Below are 23,112 nucleotides of genomic sequence, written 5' to 3' on the forward strand. Positions count from 1 at the left end.
AAAGATATTCTTGCAGGAAGATGATTTCAGACTCCAGGCCAAAGAAGTTCTGATTCCTAGACATCTTAATAGTCCTCTAGAAGGCTAGGAGGTTGAAGTCCTCTTCATGCAGCTGAAACACAGCCTGTTGTAGTTTGACCACCCACCATCATTGTCCTATGCTCCTCCAGCCACGACATGATTATGGGGGTGTTTAGTTTGAAAACAGTCAATTGGTGCAGAAAGTAAATTAAAGGGGAAAGTTCCTGGGAAACCACAACCAATCAGATTAGACTTTGCATAGCCCTAGGTGATCTAGGATGTTCTCAGATTAGCCATTTCCTTAAGACTGTCTTTCACATATTCCATTTTTATGGAGCATCCACCTGACATTGAGTTTAGCCCATTATCTTTTCCTAACCTCCATTTCACTTAAAATCCAAATGCTTTTCATATTATTGTAGTTCATAATTCTTCACTTCTCTTGTGACATCCATTCACTATGCTGGCATGGTGAAATAGCTTACCTACACGCCTAAGCATGCACGCACACACACACACACATATATACATGAAACAAATCTGTGAGAGCACCTATTCCCATGGTAAAAAAAATAACTTCTGTGTCTGTCACTCATTTGGTACCACTTTTTTTCTATTACAATAGCATGTCAACGTCAAATTCTAAACTGATTATAGTAATCAAAGTGAAAGCAGTTCAGCCTTTCTTTGAAGACATTTCAAGCTTTAGTGATTGTACGTGGAAACTTTCATAACATTTTCATTAGCATGATTAGAAATACTTCACAGTCTTCTCCAACCTTACAACCACTTCTCTAACCACTTACAAGTCATTTCTCAATAGCAACTGCATGAAGCCTCTCTTTAGCATTCAGGTCATATAGTGACCCTATTATTATCCTCAACGGTCTGTAGCAAAAGCTTAAATGAAGACTGTAATTTTTCTGATAGCCATGATATAATCAGGCATGATTTACATATCTTTCAGTTCTGAGTGATGTAATATTTGTAATGTAAACCTATAGTACCACTATACTTGTGGATAACATCAAATGCCATCAGCCACATGGTATGGTTGCTTCCAATGCAAGCACTGGCCCATCTTTGGAAGGAGCAACGTTGTACTCAGGGCCCATATTCTGGGCCCTCTTACACTTTTACTGTAGGCATCCAAACAATGGCTCCAGTCAGGCCCATAGCCAGGATTTTGATTCGGGGGGGGGGGCTGGGATTTTGATTTGGGGGGGGGCTGGGATTTTGATTCGGGGGGGGGGGGCTGAGTCTGAGTGAGAGAGGATCTACCCTAGCAAACTTTTTGTATCATTATCCCAATACCCCATGCATATGGAATATATTGAGCATGGTGATCAGATCATGATATGAATAAACATAACCGTTTAAATAATAAATGTAAGGCCTTCTCGCGGACCAACCTGAGAATTTGGGGGGGGGGCTGAAGCCCCTCAAGCCCGCCCCCCTGGCTACATGCCTGGCTCCAGTAAAAGAGTATTAATTTGAGATAAAGCAGCAAAACTCTGCTCTGTTCTGAATGACTTTGATACTCCATTAGAGCCAGGCCTTCCTGAAATGCCTGGGTCTAATGGAGTATAGGGCCCTGTGGGGACAGGCCCCCGGGTAGTCCCAGGACCACAGCCATCTCGAATATTATGGGTTCCTGGAGTCCAAAGATGCGAGATGGTGCCCACCCCCTTCCCAAAACTGCTTTAAAATAAAAAGAAATAGCGTGTGAGGTGATGTTGGGAAGTCAGGAGCGATATCCAACACCCCACCCCCCATTGCCTCATGTGTCATTGGTATGTTCCATCAGGCTGAAAAGAGGTCCAATGGCTCCCAGTGAGTTTTATTTTTATTTTTAAGGGTTTGTGAGGGGTTTTGTGGTGGCCCCATGGCAGCGCTCTTATGGGGACAACCCATAGAAAAACCATCCCCCCCCCAGGTGTGCAGACTTTAATGCGCTTTGTCTGAAAGCGCCCTCAGAAATAAATTAAATCTCAAGGATTCAGAGCTTCTGGCCATACTTGAGCAGTTCAACAAACCACTGTACTTGTAACAACTCCATCTTTGACCTCGCTGGCTGGGAAATTCTGGGAGTCCCAAATGTAATTTTTCCAATCCGTTTTTCTCCTTAACTTGAGAAAGAAACTTAAGTGTCCGCATGATTAGCCTGAAGACTTTTATATTGCTTATTTTTCTCTATTTTGTATGATGATCCAAGGAGAACATTTGATCATATTTTTTTCACTTTTACTCAGATAAAATTCCATAGGATGTATGGATAGAATTATTGGAAGAAAATAAACTCTACATAGGGGCATTATTTGCTGTAGCTACTAAGAAAGTAGTATTGATTTTATTCCTTACAATATAACCTCTGTCAGGACCCAGGCTGCAGAGCACCAATAACCTTACACAGAGGCCAGAATCTATCTAATATCTTTATTAAAGAAATATATAAAGTCAATAAAAACAAGTGAAGAATATAGTTCAGAAGCAGACCTTTCAGATGAGGTCAAATATAGTCCAGAAATGTATTGTCCAATATAAGATATTAGAGTTCAAAGTTTTAATCCACTTGACCGAAACACACACTTTGCCAAGCAATAGTGTGGGGAAATGACAGAGTCTTTAAAGTCCAATGTAGCTTGACAACAAGGCTGGAAAATAAACTTGACTCTTGGCTAGATCAAAGACTTGAAACGAGGCAAACATGAAGCATGAAACAAGGTCCGTGGCAAAACGTGAAACAAGGCAGGCTTGAAACTTGATCCGGGAAGCAAGGAACTGGGGTTACGAAGTCCACTCACGATCTCTCTCCTCAAGCTGATCAATTGACTCCGCAAAGTTCCCCTTGCGACAAACACCTATATTGGGTCTCATTTTCCCGCCAACAGAACACTTTCCCTAGAGAACGAGAAGCGAAACCCAACTCTGTCCAGATGCATGACTCCTTAGAATTTCCCAAGGGAAGCAGACCTAATCAGCTAGTTGTTTGGCAGCGATTCTCAGGCTCCGGCGATTAGCCTCTCTGACTCCTCTATCTCTAGTATAATTGTCCCTCCGGGAAAACGGGGGGGAGTTCTGCCCAAGGCCTGTTTGGCTGAATTCTTGAGGGCAAACATCCTCCAGGTGGAGAGGCTCCGGCTCTGGCTGAACCGGCGAAAATCCCATGTTTTCCTTTTCGTCTGCCACAATATTACTAGGAACAGGACTACAAGGCCCATGAGTCATCACAACCTCCTACCTGCTTGGCCAGTTCCTACAGTTTCATCTACCCACAACCAACAAAATATCACCCCTCTAGAAATTTTCTATACCCTCCAAGTGATAGTATGATATACTTCTGCTAGAAATTACTATAGAGTCATTCATTTCAACAGGGTTCACTAATATCCTAATGTGAAAGGGTGTCATAAGGAAGAAGAAACAGACTTGTTTTCTGCTGCCCTTGAAGCTAGAACTCGGAGCAATGGGTTCAAATTACAGGAAAGGAGATTCCACCTGAAGTTTAGGAAGAATTTCCTGACCATACAAACTGTTCAACAGTGGAACTCTCTGCCTCAGAGTGTGGTCGAAGCTCCTTCCTTGGAAACTTTTAAACAGAGGCTGGATGTCCATCTGTCAGGGATACTTTGATTGTGCTTTTCCTGCATGGTAGGGGGTTGGATTAGATTACCCATGTCATCCCTTCCAACTCTATTATTCTATGATTCTATGACTATCCACAATTTCCTTTTTCCACGGTATGTTCAGAAAGTATTCCCTGTGTATAAGTGGGTTTTACTGTATTCTAATGATGTGTGTATATATCTAGATGCTTTGGTATAAGTGTGTGTTTGATAAGTTCTCTGGTATAAGTCAAAAGTGATGCAAAATCACACCTATCTGAACAGAAACAGGTGTTAATTCAAGCCTATCTTTCTTATCATGTTTACCGTTTCCACATGTTTTGTTTCTAAGAGCAAATGTTGACTGCTTTGACTTTGAAAGAGCATAGGCACATTCCTTCATTAGTAGAATATGGCTATGAGATGTAGTGATGAGAGTTTCTGATCAAACCTCACCCCATCTAACTCAAGCATTTCTCAGCTGCAGTCTCCACTAATCTGGCCATTTTCTAATTGGCAGAAAACAAGAGTAGCAGAAGACAAGTGCCCAATTATTTTCCTGTATTTGGATGCACAGGGACCAGCCTGCACAGGAATCTCTAGGATTTCTCCAGAGGTCCCTTCAGTTAATGTCCTTGGTGTTCACCCAGCAACAGGAAAACATCTGGATGCTTGTCCACTGCTTTCCCTATTCTCAGCTAGGAAGTGGAAATGGATGGATCCAGGTAGCTGCAGCTAAGAAAGGATAGATTGGGGAATTCTAGAAGAGAAGTCTAACTATCACACCAACCAAAAAAGTGAGTTGCAATTGTGTCAAGTCTACTTATGCCCTGATAATTTATCAACTTCCACCATTTTTTTAAAAAATATATGCTTCATCCTAACCTTCCATGAGATAAGGACAGACTGGATCTCATCACATCATTGGCTATAGCTGGTAAACAACGTAGAAACATGTGATATTCGGAGATCTTCCTTTATGTAATTGTGAAATATAATATGGCATAGATATATATAAAGGTTTCCTATTGCTTAATCTTCAAATACCAGTCACATACTGAGAGGCAACTCTTGCCTCAGCATTGTCAAATATTGTTTCTGCTCCAAAGACCATCATGTGCTTATCAGCCAGAAGCAAGATTTTGTTTACACTAGTTAGAACCTATGGATCCCTGCAGATATAAAAGTCAGAAGGAAAAAATAATATATTCAAATGATTTATTCACAGACAAATCAAGAATCAAGGAAAGGCCTACTGGTTCAGAAGAAAACCATGGAGATGACCAATCGTGCTACTATTCTTGTGCAGGCACTTCAAAATATGATAGATAATGTCCAGGGTAAGTGTAGGTGGGTGGATGTGTGTGTGCATGAGTGTGCATATGTATCCATCCTAATAATCTTTATCAAGAGACCAATGAAGCTGCCATGAAGAAAAATTATCATAACAGTATCCTAAACAGAGCTTTGGGGAGAGATGTGGAAAGATACGGTCCAGAGAGTACCTTACATACTTATGTATACATTGAAGGCAGGTTTTGGGAACCAAATTATGGATTTTTATATGACTCATAGATAAGTTTAAGATTCCACAGAGAGGGGAAAACATCCATGCTGCCTCATTGGGCCAGCTGTAATGGGCACTGCTGCCATTTTTTTTCATCCAGGTATTCACCATTCTACACAGAGAAGGAGATGGTGCTTGATTCATGGATCAGTGTAAATAACTCTTATCAAAAACCTTCGGTTTTATCTGAAAATAAGCCATCACTTTCTCTGAGTAGACTGGTGAAAAGTGAGAGCTTCATCCATCATGGGAGTATCTAAAAGATGAACCCTTCTACTGTCTCAGTCACCACCACTGCTGTCATTTTTCTGTCCAGGCATTCAAAAAAGTCAGAAGTGGTACTGTGGTGGAGACAGTAGAGAGGCCAAATCTTCTTTTAGGTTCTTCCAGGACCAACTAAGGACCTATTCACACTGGAGATTTCTGACCCCTTTTTCTTCTTTTGGATGGAACCTGCCAAGTATCATCAGATGACACTGGCATGGCCCCACCCATATTCCTCCTGAAGTGGAGGGGAAGCATTGCAAAACGCTTCTTCTGCCACCACGGAGAGGAAAATGCTTTTTGCGTAACTCCAATGAAGCTAGCTGCATTTTGTTGCTCTTTCCTCCATATGATGGATAGAAGGGCAATGCAGCAATGCGTGTTGCCACCCTTTCACCCATATGATGGGGACAGGGCACCAACAGGCCTTGCCCCATCCCCACCATATGATGGGGGAAGGAGGGAGGACACACAGGGCGGCACAAGGCATCCCATGCACACCTGCCCTTTTGCCAGCAACTGCTGGTGAAACGACATGGCCCCAGGGGGCATGTCATGTGAAGAGGTCCTAAGCTCTCCTCTTTTGCCACTCTACTCAGAGAATGGGGTGGTTCCTTGTTCTGATAACAGTTAAGATACAATACTTACATTGGCCAAAAATAAATCAAACCCAGATTTTTGGGATTGATTGTGACTGAAATTTCTAGACATATACATGATTACATAGAATAACTTTCAAAACTATCTACAGTTAGCATATAAAATTGGAAGGGTCCTAACTAAAGGTTTCCTACGAATACACAAACAATTTTTCCCATTTGAATTAATTTAGAGCTCTGTTACTTAACTGCTGGAGCATTTAATGAAAATTTTTCAGATTACCACTTCCAGTTTATAACATTCTGAAACCAAAGAACCAGTTTCCTGACACTAACCAACAAATTAACAGAAAATTCATCAAATTTTATTTTGAGCACTTATTCTAACAGATTGTGCTCGACTGAGTATGGGGTTCAGTTTTCTACTCTTCCAATTTGTCATTGTAATATCAACCTTTGGCAGTGGCCATATATCCCTGACAAAAGTAAGCTCAGCCTTTTCCTCTCTTCTTTATTTTTTCTCCGTGTATTTTGGAATACTGGAGATCACCCCTGGGATATTTTTATGCTGAGAAAAGGCAACTAGCCATACAGACTACACATATTGATCTCATAATAGCTCCTGCCAGCTGTGTGGATCAGAAAGGAATAAAGCTTCCTGTTTGTGTTGGAACAATGCATCAGCATCCTTTACAAGAGCAATTGGAACATGACTACAGTGAGGTATTGCAGGAAAGCTTCCTCTGCTGGTGCCAAACAGCTGTGCACCAGAATTATGAGATGCATTACTTTTAGAAAGCAGAGGAAAATGTCTAAATCCTGTTAGACAACTTTAGCAGACATAGACTCTAGAGATCATAATGTTCCTCAAAATGCACATTTTGATGGCCCCGTTGAGTTTTGTTGTAATTGTGTGCCTTCAAGTCATTTCCAACTTCTGGCTCCCCTAAAATGAACATATTGTGTGTTTCCTTGGCAAAATTTGTTTGGGGGAAGTTTGTCCTTGCCTTGCATTTAGGAAGAGAGAATGTGATTTGACCAAGGGCATCCAGTCAACTTCTATGGCTGAACAGGGGATCGAACCCTGGTCTTAAGAATCCTAATCCAACACTATACCATTCTGCCTGCCCCCATAGAAGAGTCTTATGGGGGGAAATAGCTAAAATTAAGCAGTTCTAAGCCTAGTCAAGAGTTTGATGGGAGAACACCTAAACGTTTCATTCAAACCACACTGCATGCTCTTTTGCATAGTAGGCTCCTGATAAAGAGACATATGAGTCATATAAATAAGGCTGTGCTGAAAGTTCATATTCCTGAACATACAATATGAAATTAGTGTTTCAATATAATGTTTAACTGATAAAATACTACCTCTTCAAATACTTTTTGAGCTGTTTTCAGCCTGTCTATTTTCTGACTTTGCTTATGTCTGATCCTTTTTTAAAAAACCAAACCCCTCATCCTTCATCTTTACTATGTGATTCAAGCTATTACATAGCATATAACATGTTCCACCATTACACTGCCTTGTAAAAAATCAGATTTGGTGAAATCTAATTCAAACATGAAATTAGCCATTCAATTGATATTCAGAATAGACTATCATTTTTGCTCTATACCACTCCTACCAAAAAAAAACCACTAAAAGGGCATACAGCTATCACAGCCAGCAAAAAAAACCCCAACTTTTTTCACATGTCTTCTGCTTGTTTTCCACCCACTTATTTACAGAATCCTGGCAGGAAGTGTTTCCCATTGGATTTTGTAGGGGAGGGGAAGAAGAAAACAACCATAATCCATAGCAAACCATAAATTCCTCAGATCACAGGATTAAAGCCAATACTTCATTTCCAATTGTCCTATGGCCACAATTGTGAAACTAAGCTATTAAAAACAATTTGAGAAAAAGTGCTGCAAAACCAGTTTCAGTCTAGTGCCTTCAGTGCATTTAGGCTCTTGAAAGAGAATTGCAAGTATCCTCACTTAATTGTGGTACAATTGTTGTTACCTACTAGGAGAGAACAGTTTCTGCTTAATTACATGTGGAATCTTTTATACCTTTATCTGAGAATAAGTCCCATTGAAATATGTAGTGTTTCCAGGGTATCATAGTTGTGCCCATTGGCTGCAATAGTTTCTTTCCTGGAAACTTGCTACAGCTAGCAGCCAAAGCCTCAAGGGACTGGCATAAAACCAATTTTCAAGGCTCTGAAAAGAATGCATATAGGAATTTGAGATGTCAGCAGAACATGCTATTAAAATTATGCAGAAAACAAGCAATCGGCCATGATTCAACATAGCATATGTAGTACTTTGCTCTGTCACCTTGATTCATTGTTGCTTCATTAGCCTGTGGTTTGTTTGTTCACAGAAATCGGCAGCAAGGTGGAATACTATGGGGTTGAGCATGATCTGAGGCCTGAAGATATCATCCAGAAGCTCAAGGTAGCAGAAGAGATGATGAAGGACATCAGAGCCCGCAAACCATTCACCATTCAAATGCAACTTGCAGGCGAAGAATCTGAAGCAGCTCAGGATTGTGAGTGATCTTTTTGTCACAAAGACACAGCCTAGTATAAAAATGCACAGAGAGATTCATGTTGAAAAACACATACCCACAGATCTTTATGCGTGCCAACCATATTAAATATGAGGAAATTAGATAAACATTCCCATTTCTGACATCAAACCATTTTTCTCTTTTTAAAAAATTGAAATTATCTATTTATTGATTATTGATTATTTATATTACACTCTGTCCTTCTCCCAACAAGAGACCCAAGGAAGCTTACAACACTCCCTCTGTGGAACTCCCAGCCACAAGATTATTTTAACTATAAAATGTTTAACTCCGGCCATCAAAAATCAATCCTTGATTCCTTATAGAAGCACAGTAGCCTATTATTTGTGGTGAGGGTGTTTGATGGCCACTTCAAGAGACAAAAATAATCAAATAAGCATTTAAGAAATTATTTCTATAAGAAGAAAGTGGTAATTTAAAAACCCTGGTCGAAATTAAGTTTTCTTAGATTTTATGTCCTTAGTTATCATTCATGATAAGTAAGAGAATCTAGTCTGGTTAAATAAGATCGGTTGCGTTTCTTTCAGATGAGACCCAACTAATATCCACCCTAACTAACCCCTCCGAAACACACACTATACAGTAATCTCCCCGCTGCCACCCCTCCAGATTCTCCTGTTGCCTTAAGCATTCATGGTTATTCTGTCTGGGCTGAATCTCTCTTGAACAAACATCCTTTTAAAGCTTTCCATCACTGGACTATCTTCTTTGCATAAAACATCTCTACCTTCTAGAAGACCCTTCTGCAGACTCCAGCAATCAACTTTTCCCTTCTTTCCCTTCCTAAATCTTCCAGTATATCCCAGTTCCCTCAGATACTTTTGTTGTTGTCATTCCTTTTCTCTAAACAATGTCATTTCGGCAAAGTAAACTCAATCCTAAAAAACAGTCATCACTTGTCTCCCCCGAGTGTGACCTTGGACTTTTCTGGACCAAGGTGCCTCCTGGTATCAAGAGTTAACTCATTCATGGAGATCCTTCCCAATGAGGATCGTTGTCAAAGAATATAAGATTTAATAGATTTACAAGTGTGAGTATTCAAAATACAAAATCATTGCAAATTTCAAGTGCTGAAGCTGAGCCAATGATCTGAATATCTTAGTATATAGGAGAAACAGCTCTGCATTAAAAAAATCTCAGAGGAAGAAAATATCAGAAAGAGAGAAACTGCAGATAAGAATTTATTGCTGTAAAAGGTCAGAAGATTTTTGCAGAAAAATTTCAGAAGACGTGACGCTCCTTGATGTGGATGCTTGGCCTCATAATTTTTTTCATTTTGCAAAGAAAGTGAAGGTCTAAATCCCATCCGTCAGTGCCAGTCCTGAAGCTGAACAGGAAAGCCATAGCTTCAGTTTTGGGCAAAGCTGAGCTAAATGTTATTGAAAGTGTTTTCACAATTTCAGGTGGCAAACATATTGTCACTTTCATCATAGTCCTAGACACTCCCATAAAATGCATTTTGTGGTGCAAAGCTGGAATCACTGCAAACCTAACAAGGATTTACACATTGTACTACACCCAAACAGATGGTCATACAGACTCCTTCCAGGAGATGTCACCCTAAGCCCTCATGGTTCAAAGAAAGAAAAGAGAAGTTGGGCAAAAGCCTGATAACTGTGAGCAGAGACAGCCCACCATGACCCTTGAAATGTTATAAACCAGGTGTAAGTAGGGAGCCTATAAAAATGTTTTGCTTTCTTAACTGTAAAATAGGATCAAAGAGAGCAGAGAGATCAAGGGAGAGAATGAAATAGAAAAAGATAAGAGAAAGGGACAGATTGAGATAAGAATGAGCTCATAAGAGTAATACAGAGGAGATAACAAATAGTGTTAGTTAGGGAATGCTAATTATAATAATAAATCTTTGGTACTGTTTTCCTTTTAATCTCTATCTGGGGGTTCTTAATTTGAGGGGTTATAGAAAAAATCAGTCACAGAAATACAAATCTGTACCCAAATCATTTTGTTTGTCCGGTAGTGTAACCACTTTCGGACTCCCCAGTATTAAATCTAGTGAGTGTTTGTGTGAGCAACCTTGAGAGGTAATCTACAACATATATCAAGTAGCATCCAAATTTGGAAGTCAGAATTCTCTTCTTCCCTTTTACAATGACCCAACCCTATATGTAACCTGGCTTCCTTTTGTGCCTCTTAGGCATCAGGTAGTGACCAGTGAAGAATGAGCAATGACTGAGGAGCATCCAGCTATGTGACTATATCCAGACCTGACAATGGAGAAGGGATCTTCTAGGATGTCCAGGGACCCTCCAGATGTCCTGGAAGAAGACATCATCATTGTGCCTCTGACTATAGTCACATAGCCAAATGCTTCTAATCACTTTCACAGCTGATACATAGCTGTGAAAAGTGGTTTGAGAAAAAGGTGACTCCTGAGGGAATTAGGAGGTGTTTTGTAGTTCTGGCATGGAGGAACTTTATATTACATCTTTCAGTGCGAGATCTTGGTCATCTTTTATAATATGGAAGGATACATGGCAATCTGATTATCCTGGAGCTTGTTTTCAGTTCATTTGTAAGTGAAATCACAAAAGTTCATCAGCTGTGTCTTCCCTTAGTGCTAAAACAAGTTGAACAGTGGCAGAAGAGACATAATGAAAGCAGATCACTGATTCCTGACATACTGACCCAGCTTGCAGAGCACAACACCAAGCTCACAGACTTGCAAGAGACCCTGGACCAAGCAGCGGATTTTATCCACAAAGCAGAAGCAAAAAATAAGGAAAATGCTGGAGCACTCCAAGATCATGAGGTACTCCTCTACAGTATGCTACTTTTAAAGTCTTGCATATTTTATTGTTTACGGGTTTAAAGTTTCATTGTAAATCACCCAGAGGACCTCAATTATTGAATGCGAGAGATACGTGCATGCACATGTCATGTCTCTTTGTGTGCTCATTTTATCTATTCATTAAATAATGTTTTCAAATGTTTATAAAACTAGCCTCTTTCAAAAAAAATCCCAACAAGAGAATAATGTAAACATTGAAAAATAACTCAAAATAATTTTTAAAACTAAAACATTTTTTAAAACTAAATGTATCTGAAATGCATTGTGCTAATCACAGCTCATGGGTTGCAGGCCACACAGTTTGTGGGCTACAGGTCATATGTAACCCCAAAGAACTTAAGTATGCCCCTCCTAATCTTTGCTATCACTATATTCCTTCACAACTTAGTGGCATATAGTGTGCTCTTTTTGCTGCTGCTACTAGTAGCAAGGAGAGTGATTTCTATAAAGATCACCAGTGGGTTGGGTGGAAGAAAGGATTTTTATTCATTTATTCATAGAAGGCTCATACAAATTGTGTTTTCCTTGCTAAGAAAAAGCAAAGTGTATCAAGAACACTGGTAAGGACATGAAAATACAGTAGAACTGCCCTCTTCCTCTTGCCAAGGAAAGCAGATAAGCAGATATGTGTAGATTGCATGTGACCTTTGAGTCTAAATATGTGTGCATCCCTGCTTGACCCAAAATCCTGAAGATTAAGAGGAACTGACAAACAGGGAAATTTAGCTAGCTGTATAAAATACATGGACTCAACAGTTTTAATAAAAGGAGCATATTTGTACCATCTGAGAGCTGTTGCACAAAAAATATCCACCCGCCTTAAGCACCTGCACATCTGCAAGATTTATATGTAATTTTTGAGAAGTAAAGTATGAAGGTACATTTTAAAATGAGAACAGGTACAGTGCATACAATTAAAACAAATATAGAATTGTGGTTTAATTTCTTCAGTGCATTAGAAATGTGGCATAAATGAGGTAAACTATGCAAACAAATAATCATATTAGGATCACACATTAAAACTGCTTGAATTTCAGAGCCTGAAGAAACAAGCTTTCATCCAATCAAATATAACAACTTCATATTTTCCACTGGAATTGCCACAATTGCATTGTGGCGAATCTGGCAGTGCCCAGCGGGGGAAAACGTCACCCCACGCCCCACATTACTTGGCTTCCCCTCTACCTCATCCCACAGGCGGAAACATCTGCCACCCAGTTTCCCCCATAGAACCCAATGTAATTCGAAAAGCCTGCTGTATTGCCGTTGTGGCATACGCTGATTTCTCTTTCGTGTTGCGACGGAGCCCTGCTGGAAGTAGCTGTATGTTGTGGGGTGGGAGCCGTTGGGCTCCATCACAAAACTAAAGAGAAACCAGCATTACCACTGAAATTTACCTCATCTGATGAGGTTGTAAAACAAAGATTAGAAAATTTAGGTGGGAGGGGAAAATAAATTATATTTATTTATTTAATTAATTTATATACTGCTCTTCTTCCCCAGGGGAGATATGTGATATGTGATGATAGCCTATATTCTGAACAAGTTTGAATATTCTGTTCAAAGATCTTGATTTACTGTAATAAGATTTTATTAATATTGGAGCTGTAGTTGACCTTTCCAAGCTTTGGCTCAAGAATAATGGTTGAAACAGCGTGAATCTACCTTTCCAGTCTAGTCATTGTCTTTTAAATCTGTTTTTCTATAGCCTTTGGAACAAAGTTTATGATATATTTATTGCATTGAGCCTTGTTTCAGAAAGATATGTATTGGAAACAGAGTAAATATCATAATTGTGTTTTATCAGTTTCTGTGTGGATCAAGAGAACCAACATAATAAGCCCACAAAATACAGTGTTGTTTGAAACATATCTGATGATTTTTTAAGAACTTGGTATTTGTATCTTTTTTTCCTCCTAGAAGCAACAAGAAAAATTGGAGGGACAGATTAACAGTGTCAACAATACTTTGTTAATGGCTGAAGATATTTTAAATGTACCCATTCAAATCAACTTAGATCTAAATGAAGCAATCCAGGTAAATTACTTGTGTAATAAATATTTCCCCACAGACCTTAACAGAATTAAATGTTACATGACTACCAACTTTTTAAAATAATTTTTATTAAGATTTCAGATGGTATAGACAATGAAAGAGTGAGAACAAATTTGTTTATAAAAAAGGGATGAAAAGACAGATTAAAAATAAGAGAAGTGTAAAAAGAGAAAGAGAGAAAAAGTAAAAAGAAAAAAAGGGGAAAATCTATATATATAAAAATGTAATGTGCATTTTACTATGGAGTAAACAACAAAACCACTGAACCAAATCACACCATATTTGGCCACAAACCACACAGTCATCCAAAATATGTCTTTAAAAAAAACCCTAAAAAAATAAAACCCAAATTAGAGGACCAGGAAAAGCCATTTTTCCCTAGCTGCCAGTTAGAAGGGTAACCCCCACCCACTTTGTCTCCTAGTAACCCACTCAGCAACAATGGAGCTCAGGGCTTCTTCACTCAGGCCTCTTTCACACTGCCTATAAAATACAGATTATCTGATTTGAACTGGATTATATGGCAGTGTAGACTCAAGGCCCTACCACACACCTATATAACCCAGAATGCTAAGGCAGGATAATCCACAGTATCTGCTTTGAACTGGATAATCTTGAGTCCACACTGCCATATAATCAAGTTCAGTGTGGATTTTATACAGATGTGTAGAACGGGCCTCATATAATCCAGTTCTAAGCAGATAATATAAGATTATAAATATAATATATAATAATTACTGTGGTATAATAATGCAGAACAATATAATCTCTAAAATCAGGACAGTAAATAAAGAGCAACACTCTGAAAACAGGAGAATTCCAGACAGGAAAAAACCAGGGCCAGCTAATACCTCCCAAACCAGGGCCAGCTAATTCCCCCAGACAAGAAGCAACCAGGCTTTGAAGTTGCAAGGCCATTAAATGCTAATCAAGGCGACTAATTGCAGCATTCATACTTGCTGCACTGAGACTATTCATTGCTATTCAACCTGGCCAACCAAGAATTCCACAAGGTAGAAAGCGGCCAGGCTTGCAAGCAGCAAGGCTATTCAGTACTGTTCAACCTGGCCAACCAAGATTTCCCCTAGATAAAAAAAAAACCCCTCAGGTTTGGAAGCCACGGGGCTATCCGTCCCATTCAACCTGCCCAAGGAAGGATGCCCCTATATAGAAAGTGGCCAGGCTTTGAATCAGCGAGGTTATTCAGTGCAATTCAGATTGGCCAAAAAACCATCCCCCCCCCCCAGAACGCAAGTACCCAGCCTTCCAAGCAGCAAGCCTATTCCATTGTATTCCAGCTCACCAAACAAGGATTTGCATAAGAAGAAAACAGCCAGGCTTTGAGGCTACAAGTCTATTCACTACTATTCCACCTGTCAACAAATGATTCCCTTAAGCCACAGCGACGCATAGCAGGGCACAGCTAATATAGTATAAAAGTTTGCTTCCGTTCTTCTCCTTGGGTTCATCATTGTTCTTTCCTTTTATTTAATCCTTCTTTCCCTTTTTGTAACACATTTGAACATTTAGTATCAGCTTCTAAACTTGGTAAAACATTTTGATATATTTCTCTAAGGGTGACCAATGACTGATTGGTCACATGACTACCAACTTTAACCATGGTTAATGCTGGCTAGTATTGGCTAAGAAACTTGGATTAACACTGACTATATTTAATAACAATGACAAGGCTTGACTTTACTGTAGTCTGCAGTACTATACCTCCTTACCTTTTAGTAAATGCCACTGAATTTAGTGGAGCTTGCTGATTGGTTAGTTGATGGATTTTTATTCAATCTTTTTCTCCAAAATAAATGGGTCTCCTCACTATAATATTGCATAAAAGCACAATTATAAATAAGATCAAATATTAAAACAGATTTAAATTAACCCCTAGTTTTTTAAAAAAAAAATGAAATCACAATTTAAAAATGCATAGATAAGTACAATAAATGGCACCCATGTGGTAACAATTCATTTTCCCACCAGCTGGCCAGTTCTCCAAAGCCTGCCTGAATTTTAAAAGAAATCTTTGAAGGACAACAGAGTGGGAATCAGCCTCACTTCTATTTGATAGATGTATTTGCTGGTTGTTGCCATGCAGGAATTGTGATTTTTGTTGTTGCATGAGGAGATCTAAAGGAGTTATCCAAGATGCAGGATATATATGAGGGATGGGATTCAGCATTTGGATACTCCTTAAAGGTTTGGAGTAAAGCCTGGAGCCATCACTGTGAGAGATGTATAGGCATGAACTCCGCCTGACAGAGAAAGGTCACACTGAAGAGAGGGAAGGAATGGAGATTCTCTGAACAAATTTGATAGCCAGAATTATGGAAAGACACAGACTCTTAAATAAACAAATGGGGCTGCTATTCCTCAGAATTTTCTATTGGAACAACCTAAATTGGCGTCAATAAGGCCTAAAACAAAACAACTATCTCAGAGTGTAAGAATTCAACATAAGCAAAGTTGAAAATGGCCAAATGGGATTAACTTTATTGAAACATTAGGTGTAATAAAATAGTATTCAATAATATACGTGTTGAGCTGATTATCTCATCCATTCAAGACCTAGATCTTCCTTAGGTAGTCCATCTTTTTCTGGATTATACCACTTTAGACAGAAATGACAGCCAACAAAATTGAATTTTCTTCCATACTAACAAACATCATCTTTGAATATTGAAAACACAGGTGGCAGGAAGCAATATTCTAAGCAGGCTGTCATTCTTCCTTACATGTTTTCTGGAAGCAGTGTTTTGTAAAGAGAAGCTTTCAATCAAAATAAAACACTTTCATTGTTTTCTCTACTGATTCTTTGAATTAAATTAATTCCTAAAAACATTGTTCCTAAAGATCTTTGGGGTTTTTATTTGTTTTTAATACTTATTTGTTGTATTTGCTCCTCTTCTTTGGTCAGAATGCATCTGGATTCTATGCAGAAATAGATGGCGCCAAAATGCAACTACAGGACAAAATTTCAAACCTCTCAAGATTTGACGATGACTTGGTGCAAAGGGCCATGGAGTATGCAGAGGAGCTTCATGTTCGTGCAAATGAGCTAGATAGGTAAAAAAAAAAACCTTTAATAGACAATATTCAATGTTTTCTAAAAAATAGTGCAGTCTAACCGGTGAGAAGCACATTTAAGTCCCATTAATCTTAGTGGGACAGAATTCAGGGTTATGTTGATTCTGCCACTGAAATTAGTTAGACTGAAAAATCTCCATATTTGCTTGTTGTTGCCAGTGATGATTCATGAGGAAGAAAATGGCCATCACAAAAATTACAATTTGTAGCATTCAAATAAACACTTTAGATTATCTCATAGGATCACAAGAGCAGTTCTAAGCTAAAAGTGGGTTAGACAAATTGCATCCCACTACTATACCTAGAAGTGGTTTGAGAAGACAGTACTTTCAATAGCTTATACTCAGAAAATGGTTCCAGAAAAAGATCCATACTGAAATTGAGGCTAGAAGAGTAAAAACATGTTTATTCATAGTTTACTGTTTTATGAAGCTTTTTTTTACATTACATTAATATTTACAAATGTACTTTTTGACAAGTGACCATCAAAACTCTAACCAGTGTTGTTGGTTTTTAATCTTATAGGCTTTGCTGGAGTTTAATTTTGTATATTCCAAAAGTGTACAACAATACCTATGTCTGTTACTTTGTTCTGGCAATTAAATTTCTATCTTCTGAACTCATTATATTTTTCTCTTTCTCTTTCTCTATCACAGGACCTTGCATGGTGTAGATACAAATGGATTAGTTAAAAAAGCATTAAATGCTTCCAATGTTCATGAAAATATCATAAATTATGTTAATGAAGCCAATCAAATGTCTGTCTTGGCATTAAACACTACAGAGCGAGTCAGTGATGTAAGTACCATTGCTATGCTAACCAATGCATTATGACCCTTATGTGCTTTGAATAAGGCAGCATTTTCATCTCCTTAAAAAAAGTCTTGAAAAATCCTATACAATTCCCTTGTAAATGGCAGGATATTTTGCAGCCATATGCCAAAGTAATTATATTGTGCCTTCTAATGTTATGTATATGCAGTAGTGCAGCAATGTCATATACAGGTTCCTCTTCTCTATCTTTTGTTTTCAGGGGGAGCTACATGTCTGATGTCTTCATGGCTGCTTTGGGTTTCTCAGGCCATTTCTACATAGTCAAAATAAAGTGGATTCATTACTTGGCTGCTATGGAGAGCCCACATAATGCACTGTTGGATTTACAGCAGAACTGCTTTACTCTGGAGCTTCGTTCTGCTGCAAATCCAGTCATGCATTGTGTGGACTCCCTGCAGCGTCTGAGCAGTGGGTTTTATAGGGTCCTGGAGTTTTTGAGATGTGGGTAGCTGGATCGGACTGGAGCTTGCCTAATCCACTGTCCATACTGCCAATGGACACAGAAATCAGTTTCTTGGAGAAGTGTACTGGTGATACCTGATTTTTGGTGATGTCACACCATGGCATCAAGCTATTTGTCCAAATATGTGATGCCACCAGCAAACCTCTGAGAGGGATCTGCTTGCTGGCAGCAATACAGGGGCAGCCCCAATATGCCCTCGGCCCAGCCAACCATGCGGATGGCCAAAGAACTCCCAGGATGCCCGCTTGCTGCATTAGAGCAGCTATGGAGCACCTTAACCCAGGTTTATCCAAAAGGTGTAGACACCAATCTCAGGCATTTATTTAACAGCTCTTGGCAACACAATGGCAGACTTGGCCAATCTTTGATCTGATCCTGCTAGGCTATTAATGGGACATGTACATTAAAACTTCCCTATGATATTCAAACCACTCCATGCATCCTGTTGTGATGTCTCAAGACAGCCTAAACTCATCTGAATGGCATGTCTCATTATTACACCATTATTATACCATATACCAAACATACAGCACCAAAGCCTAATCAATTCTGCTGCAGTCTCCAAACTGTTTCAAGTTATTCCATGTTTTGGAATAATTTTCTAGTATGTATATAGATAAATGTGTGTGTGTGTGTGTGTTTGAAAAATTACCATGGATTGAATCCCAACTATCCACTTACAGATGCCCTTCCAAACAGTAGGGCAGGAGTGATTTGCCTTGTTAGCTACTTTGCTATACAGTCTACAAAGCCTTACCCCACCCCCACCCCCCGCTGGCCATGCTCCCGTTCTGTTATGGAGAATCTCATCATATTCCAGAGGTGTATTTGGGGTACCTTCACCCATTCCTGCACTTCTCCCCTTCTTTCAACCTCCACTGAATCAAATTATCTTCTGTGAAACAAAGACATCATGTGAAATAAAGGCTGTGTGTTAAAGACTCATTGTATTTCTGTATACGAGTCAGGCATCTGTTTTGGCTGCAATCTCAATAAATACCAATGAGGAATCACTCTCATTCATAAGAACTGTGTACCCCTACTGCAATACATGCACACATGAAGATCTTCTGGATCTGTCCCATAACAGATATAAGATTCAGGAATCTGTGCCTCCAGGTAGAAAGTTCAAAAGACACTATGCCCCTAATCCAACTTCTCTTCCTTAACAGTTTATTGATAGAAAGAAGAATATGCTCAGAAGAAGAAGACATGGGAATGCAATAGGTGGAATAGAATGTTGCCTGAAATTCATCTCAGTAAAATTTTGTGAATAAGATAATATGAGCTGCATGATAAAAGCTTTGTTAGGAATATCTTAAGATGCCTACGTTTGTGAAGTTTTGTTCTAACTCACTTTTTTCTAATGAATTTATAGGCTGTTGTTGGAATCGGCACCCAGATAATTTACCATAAAGAGGAAAGCAACAAACTTCTCAGGCAAGCACTAGAACAGGAACGAACATCATATGCCAGTAAATATAATCCTTTCCTTTGGTTCAGATGCTTCGCTGTGCTACATTACATATGCAGAAAGAGAATATCATTAAAAAGAAAGATGTTGAAATAACATAATTAATTATCAACACCAAGAATTCTGCAGTTCAAATTCTGGAATACTTTGAACCTGACAGAAGTTGTTCTAATAAACATATATCATTTAATGCATTCTATATCTTATCATTCTCTGGGATCAACAAAGCAGCTAATACCTATCCTGTTGCTGTGCCTTCAAGTCATTTCCATTTATTATCCTATTACCAAGATAAATTTAAGATTTGCAGAGTTTGGTACTATTTTTACTGTGATAGTGTTACTTTCCACTCAATATTTTCCACATCTCTATTGTTTTACAATTGTAATGTCAGCTGTTATAAATGGATATCAGCTTTTCCTTTTCCTTTCAAGAGAAAGGAAAAGCCCATCAGGAAGATGGGCTGGGAAGGACTGATTATTGTTGCACAGGAGATAATTTAAGCTACAATCATACAAATACATGTATTTCAATTGAATGCAATAGAGTTTACTTAGAGTAGACTTGTATAAAATTACACTGCAAGACATTTATTCTAGCAGAAACACATTTGGTATATGTGCCATTGAGTATGCCCTAAATGGACAGAGTAATGCTGAGTGTCGGAAAAATATATATCAGAGTGACCTTTCCATGTATTAACATCAGGACTAGATGACATCTTTGTTAGGTCTCACACAGTAATGAAATTATTTCTTTCTTCTATTTTACAGATGATTTAGCTGTTGCAGACACAGAGCAACGTGTTAATGGAACTCTTGATAGGAAGAATTATCTTAAAGGCCATTTGATGAAAGCCATTGCAAAAATACAGACATCAGAGCAAGGTAGGTATATAAATATTGAACATTTTAATATATTCATATTACATATGCTTTTAATGATTGTCAGAAAGGATCCAAGGGAACAGGGGAAGCCTACTTGATTGTGGGGAGGGGGGTTCATGTCAGCGGTGACTTGAGAAATGGAAAGTTTGAGAATTGGCCGTCTGCAAGGACATTGCCCAGGGTACGCCCGGATGTTTTGATATTTTACTATTTTGGTGGGAGACTTCTCTCATGTCCTTGCTTGACTGCTAACTTAGGGCGCTCACACACTACACTTAAACGTGTGCCAAAGCAGGTTTAAAAAACAACAGCAGGAACGAATGTTTATTTATATGCCACCACATCTCCCCATGGGGACTTGGGGTGGCTCAGAGACATAAGAAGGCAAATATTCAATGCCATGTACTGTAATTAATAAGTAATATAATTTAAATAAAATACAATTTAAATGTGAGTATAAAATAAATAGTGATAAAAGCAATAATAACTATCCTATAAACACAGGTTGTATCCCTATACCCTGAGCTGCCTTGCAACTCACCAGGAGCACTTTTGTCTTGTCAGGATTTAATTTGAATCTGTTCGCCCTCATTCAATCCATTACTGTTGACAGACATTGGTTCAGGACCAGAACAGCATCCTTGGATTTTGGTGGAAAGGAGTAATAGAGTTGGGTGTCATCTGCATAAATATGACACCAAACTCCAAAATTCTGGATGATCTCTCCCAGCGGTTTCATGTAAATGTTAAACAGCATGGGTGACAGAATAGATCCTTGAGGGACCCCACAGGCCAACGGCCAGGGGATCAATCAGGTATCACCCAGCACCACCTTCTGGATTCAGTCCTCCAGGAAGGAACAGAGCCACTCTAAAACAGTGCCACTTAGTCTGCAAGACCACCCAGAAAGATACCATGGTCAATGGTATCAAACACCACTGAGAGGAGGAGCTTAAAAGGTGTGAGGTGACTGTGGGGATTCATCCCTGGGTAGTTCCAATTGGTCCTGGAACTACCCAGGGGTTTGTCCCCACAGGCCCAATACTCCATTAGACCTGGGGAAAAACCCCACAGGCCCAATACTCCATTAGACCTGGGAAAAAGCATGTGAATGCAGTAGGCTAACTGAGTGTATAGGGAATCTCCTTTTCCTGATTTTTAAGAGTCATTATTCTGTTTATTTTCTAGACAATGCAAGACAACGTTTGGAGCAGCTCAATGTCATTATTAATCAAACACTAAATACTGCTGCTACAGTGACCCAGACTACTGGTCCAATGGCTGATAATCTGACCAAATGGACCCAAGATCTGAGAAACTTCAAACCTGAAAGAGCAGCTTATGAACGTGTCACTGTCACAACAAGGGATACAGGTATATTGATGGGCATCCAGAATTCCCTATATGCTGTAATAGAGATACTAATCGCCAGTACTTTGCTGGGGCAGTGTATGAATCTGTAACAAATCAGAAGCAAATCATTAGATTCTAACAGCTTGTCTTAAGCTGCTTCTACACTGCCATATAAAATCCAGATTATCTGCTTTGAACTCGATTATATGGCAGTATAGACTCACATAATCCAGTTCAAAGGTGATAATGTGGATTATCATTTAGATAATCTGGATTATATGGCAGTGTAAATCCAGCTTGACTTCACTGTGTCAGTCTGTCTGACACTGAGGCCTTAGAACAATAACTATAAAAATAAATCATAAACTACAATGGAAATGTTTTTTAATGTGTGTGTGTGTGTATGTGCGTGTATTGCATAATACTATTTTCACATGAAATGTGGTTTTTTGTGCTTTCAAATCATTTCTGACTTATGACAAATTTATCACAGGATTTTCTTGTTCAGATGATGTTTGCCATTGCCTGCCTTTCAGGCTGAGAACATGCAATTTGCACAAGATAATTAATTAATAGGTTTCCATGGCCTAGTGGAGATTGAAATCCTTATCTGCCTGGCATTCTAGTTCAACACTCAAACCATTATATCACAATGGCTCAAAAAATGAAAGTATTTCAGTAAAGTGATTGAAAACTGGTGTTAATTTTTAAAAGCATCGTATTATTGATGCAGTTACCTTTTCTCTACTCCATTGAAGGAAAACATTTATTACAGGTGGCCCTGATTTGTGGAATGACCTGCCGGAAAAGATTCAACATCTGGATACACTGTCTGCATTTAATACACAAATACATATCTATGTCTCCTCAGAGGCCTATCACAATCATGTTTAAATTATGATGATTAAATATGTACTGGTTGTTTTAATATATATTTAGTGTTCATGTTCTTTTAAACTGATGAGTTACCTGGGCTATGGGTTTCAATTGATTGTATGTGTTTTCACCACTAGTGAAGCGCCTCACTGAAGTTGTCCCGCAGTTGCTAGATAAGCTGCGTACTGTAGAACAGAAACAGCCAGCCAACAATGTCTCAGCCAGCATCCAGAGGATCAGAGAGCTGATTGCACAGACAAGGAGTGTAGCAAACAAGGTAAAACTGGTGGAGTGAAATTTTTGCTGCCTCAATCATGAGTCCCTGGTGGTCTGTGTTAAATTATACATTTTGAACTTTGAACATTAGCTGTAGTAAACACTGGAGTTGCAGCTAATAGTGTGAATGCTCAACAGCTGTAACATTATGTTAACATATCTCGCTATGGAATTTTCTTAACTCCAAATACATGGAATATATCAGTCAATACCCAATACCACTATACCTTTCTTGAAAACAAGGGGATGTAGACTGTGTCTATATTGGCCACTTAATCAAGAGCTGGGCCAGAGCGCTATGCCTCAGATTTCCCCCAGACTGACCATAATGGTGGCCGCATATACTGGATTGAAT

At 38.9% G+C, this 23,112-nt stretch overlaps 1 protein-coding gene across 1 annotated transcript in view; it reads left to right on the top strand.

Moving 5' to 3' along the window:
- lama4 (laminin subunit alpha 4) overlaps positions 1–23,112 on the top strand; it is a 111,971-nt gene that overhangs the window by 50,193 nt on the left and 38,666 nt on the right. Inside the window, exons 9-18 of the mRNA XM_062979900.1 lie at positions 4,855–4,966; positions 8,428–8,595; positions 11,214–11,407; positions 13,367–13,483; positions 16,425–16,573; positions 17,251–17,392; positions 19,270–19,366; positions 20,139–20,252; positions 21,441–21,626; positions 22,619–22,758. Coding sequence (XP_062835970.1) covers positions 4,855–4,966; positions 8,428–8,595; positions 11,214–11,407; positions 13,367–13,483; positions 16,425–16,573; positions 17,251–17,392; positions 19,270–19,366; positions 20,139–20,252; positions 21,441–21,626; positions 22,619–22,758 — 1,419 coding nt within the window. The remainder of the gene's footprint in view (positions 1–4,854; positions 4,967–8,427; positions 8,596–11,213; positions 11,408–13,366; positions 13,484–16,424; positions 16,574–17,250; positions 17,393–19,269; positions 19,367–20,138; positions 20,253–21,440; positions 21,627–22,618; positions 22,759–23,112) is intronic.

Source organism: Anolis carolinensis, chromosome 1, assembly GCF_035594765.1.
Source record: "Anolis carolinensis isolate JA03-04 chromosome 1, rAnoCar3.1.pri, whole genome shotgun sequence".
Taxonomy (NCBI): domain Eukaryota; kingdom Metazoa; phylum Chordata; class Lepidosauria; order Squamata; family Dactyloidae; genus Anolis; species Anolis carolinensis.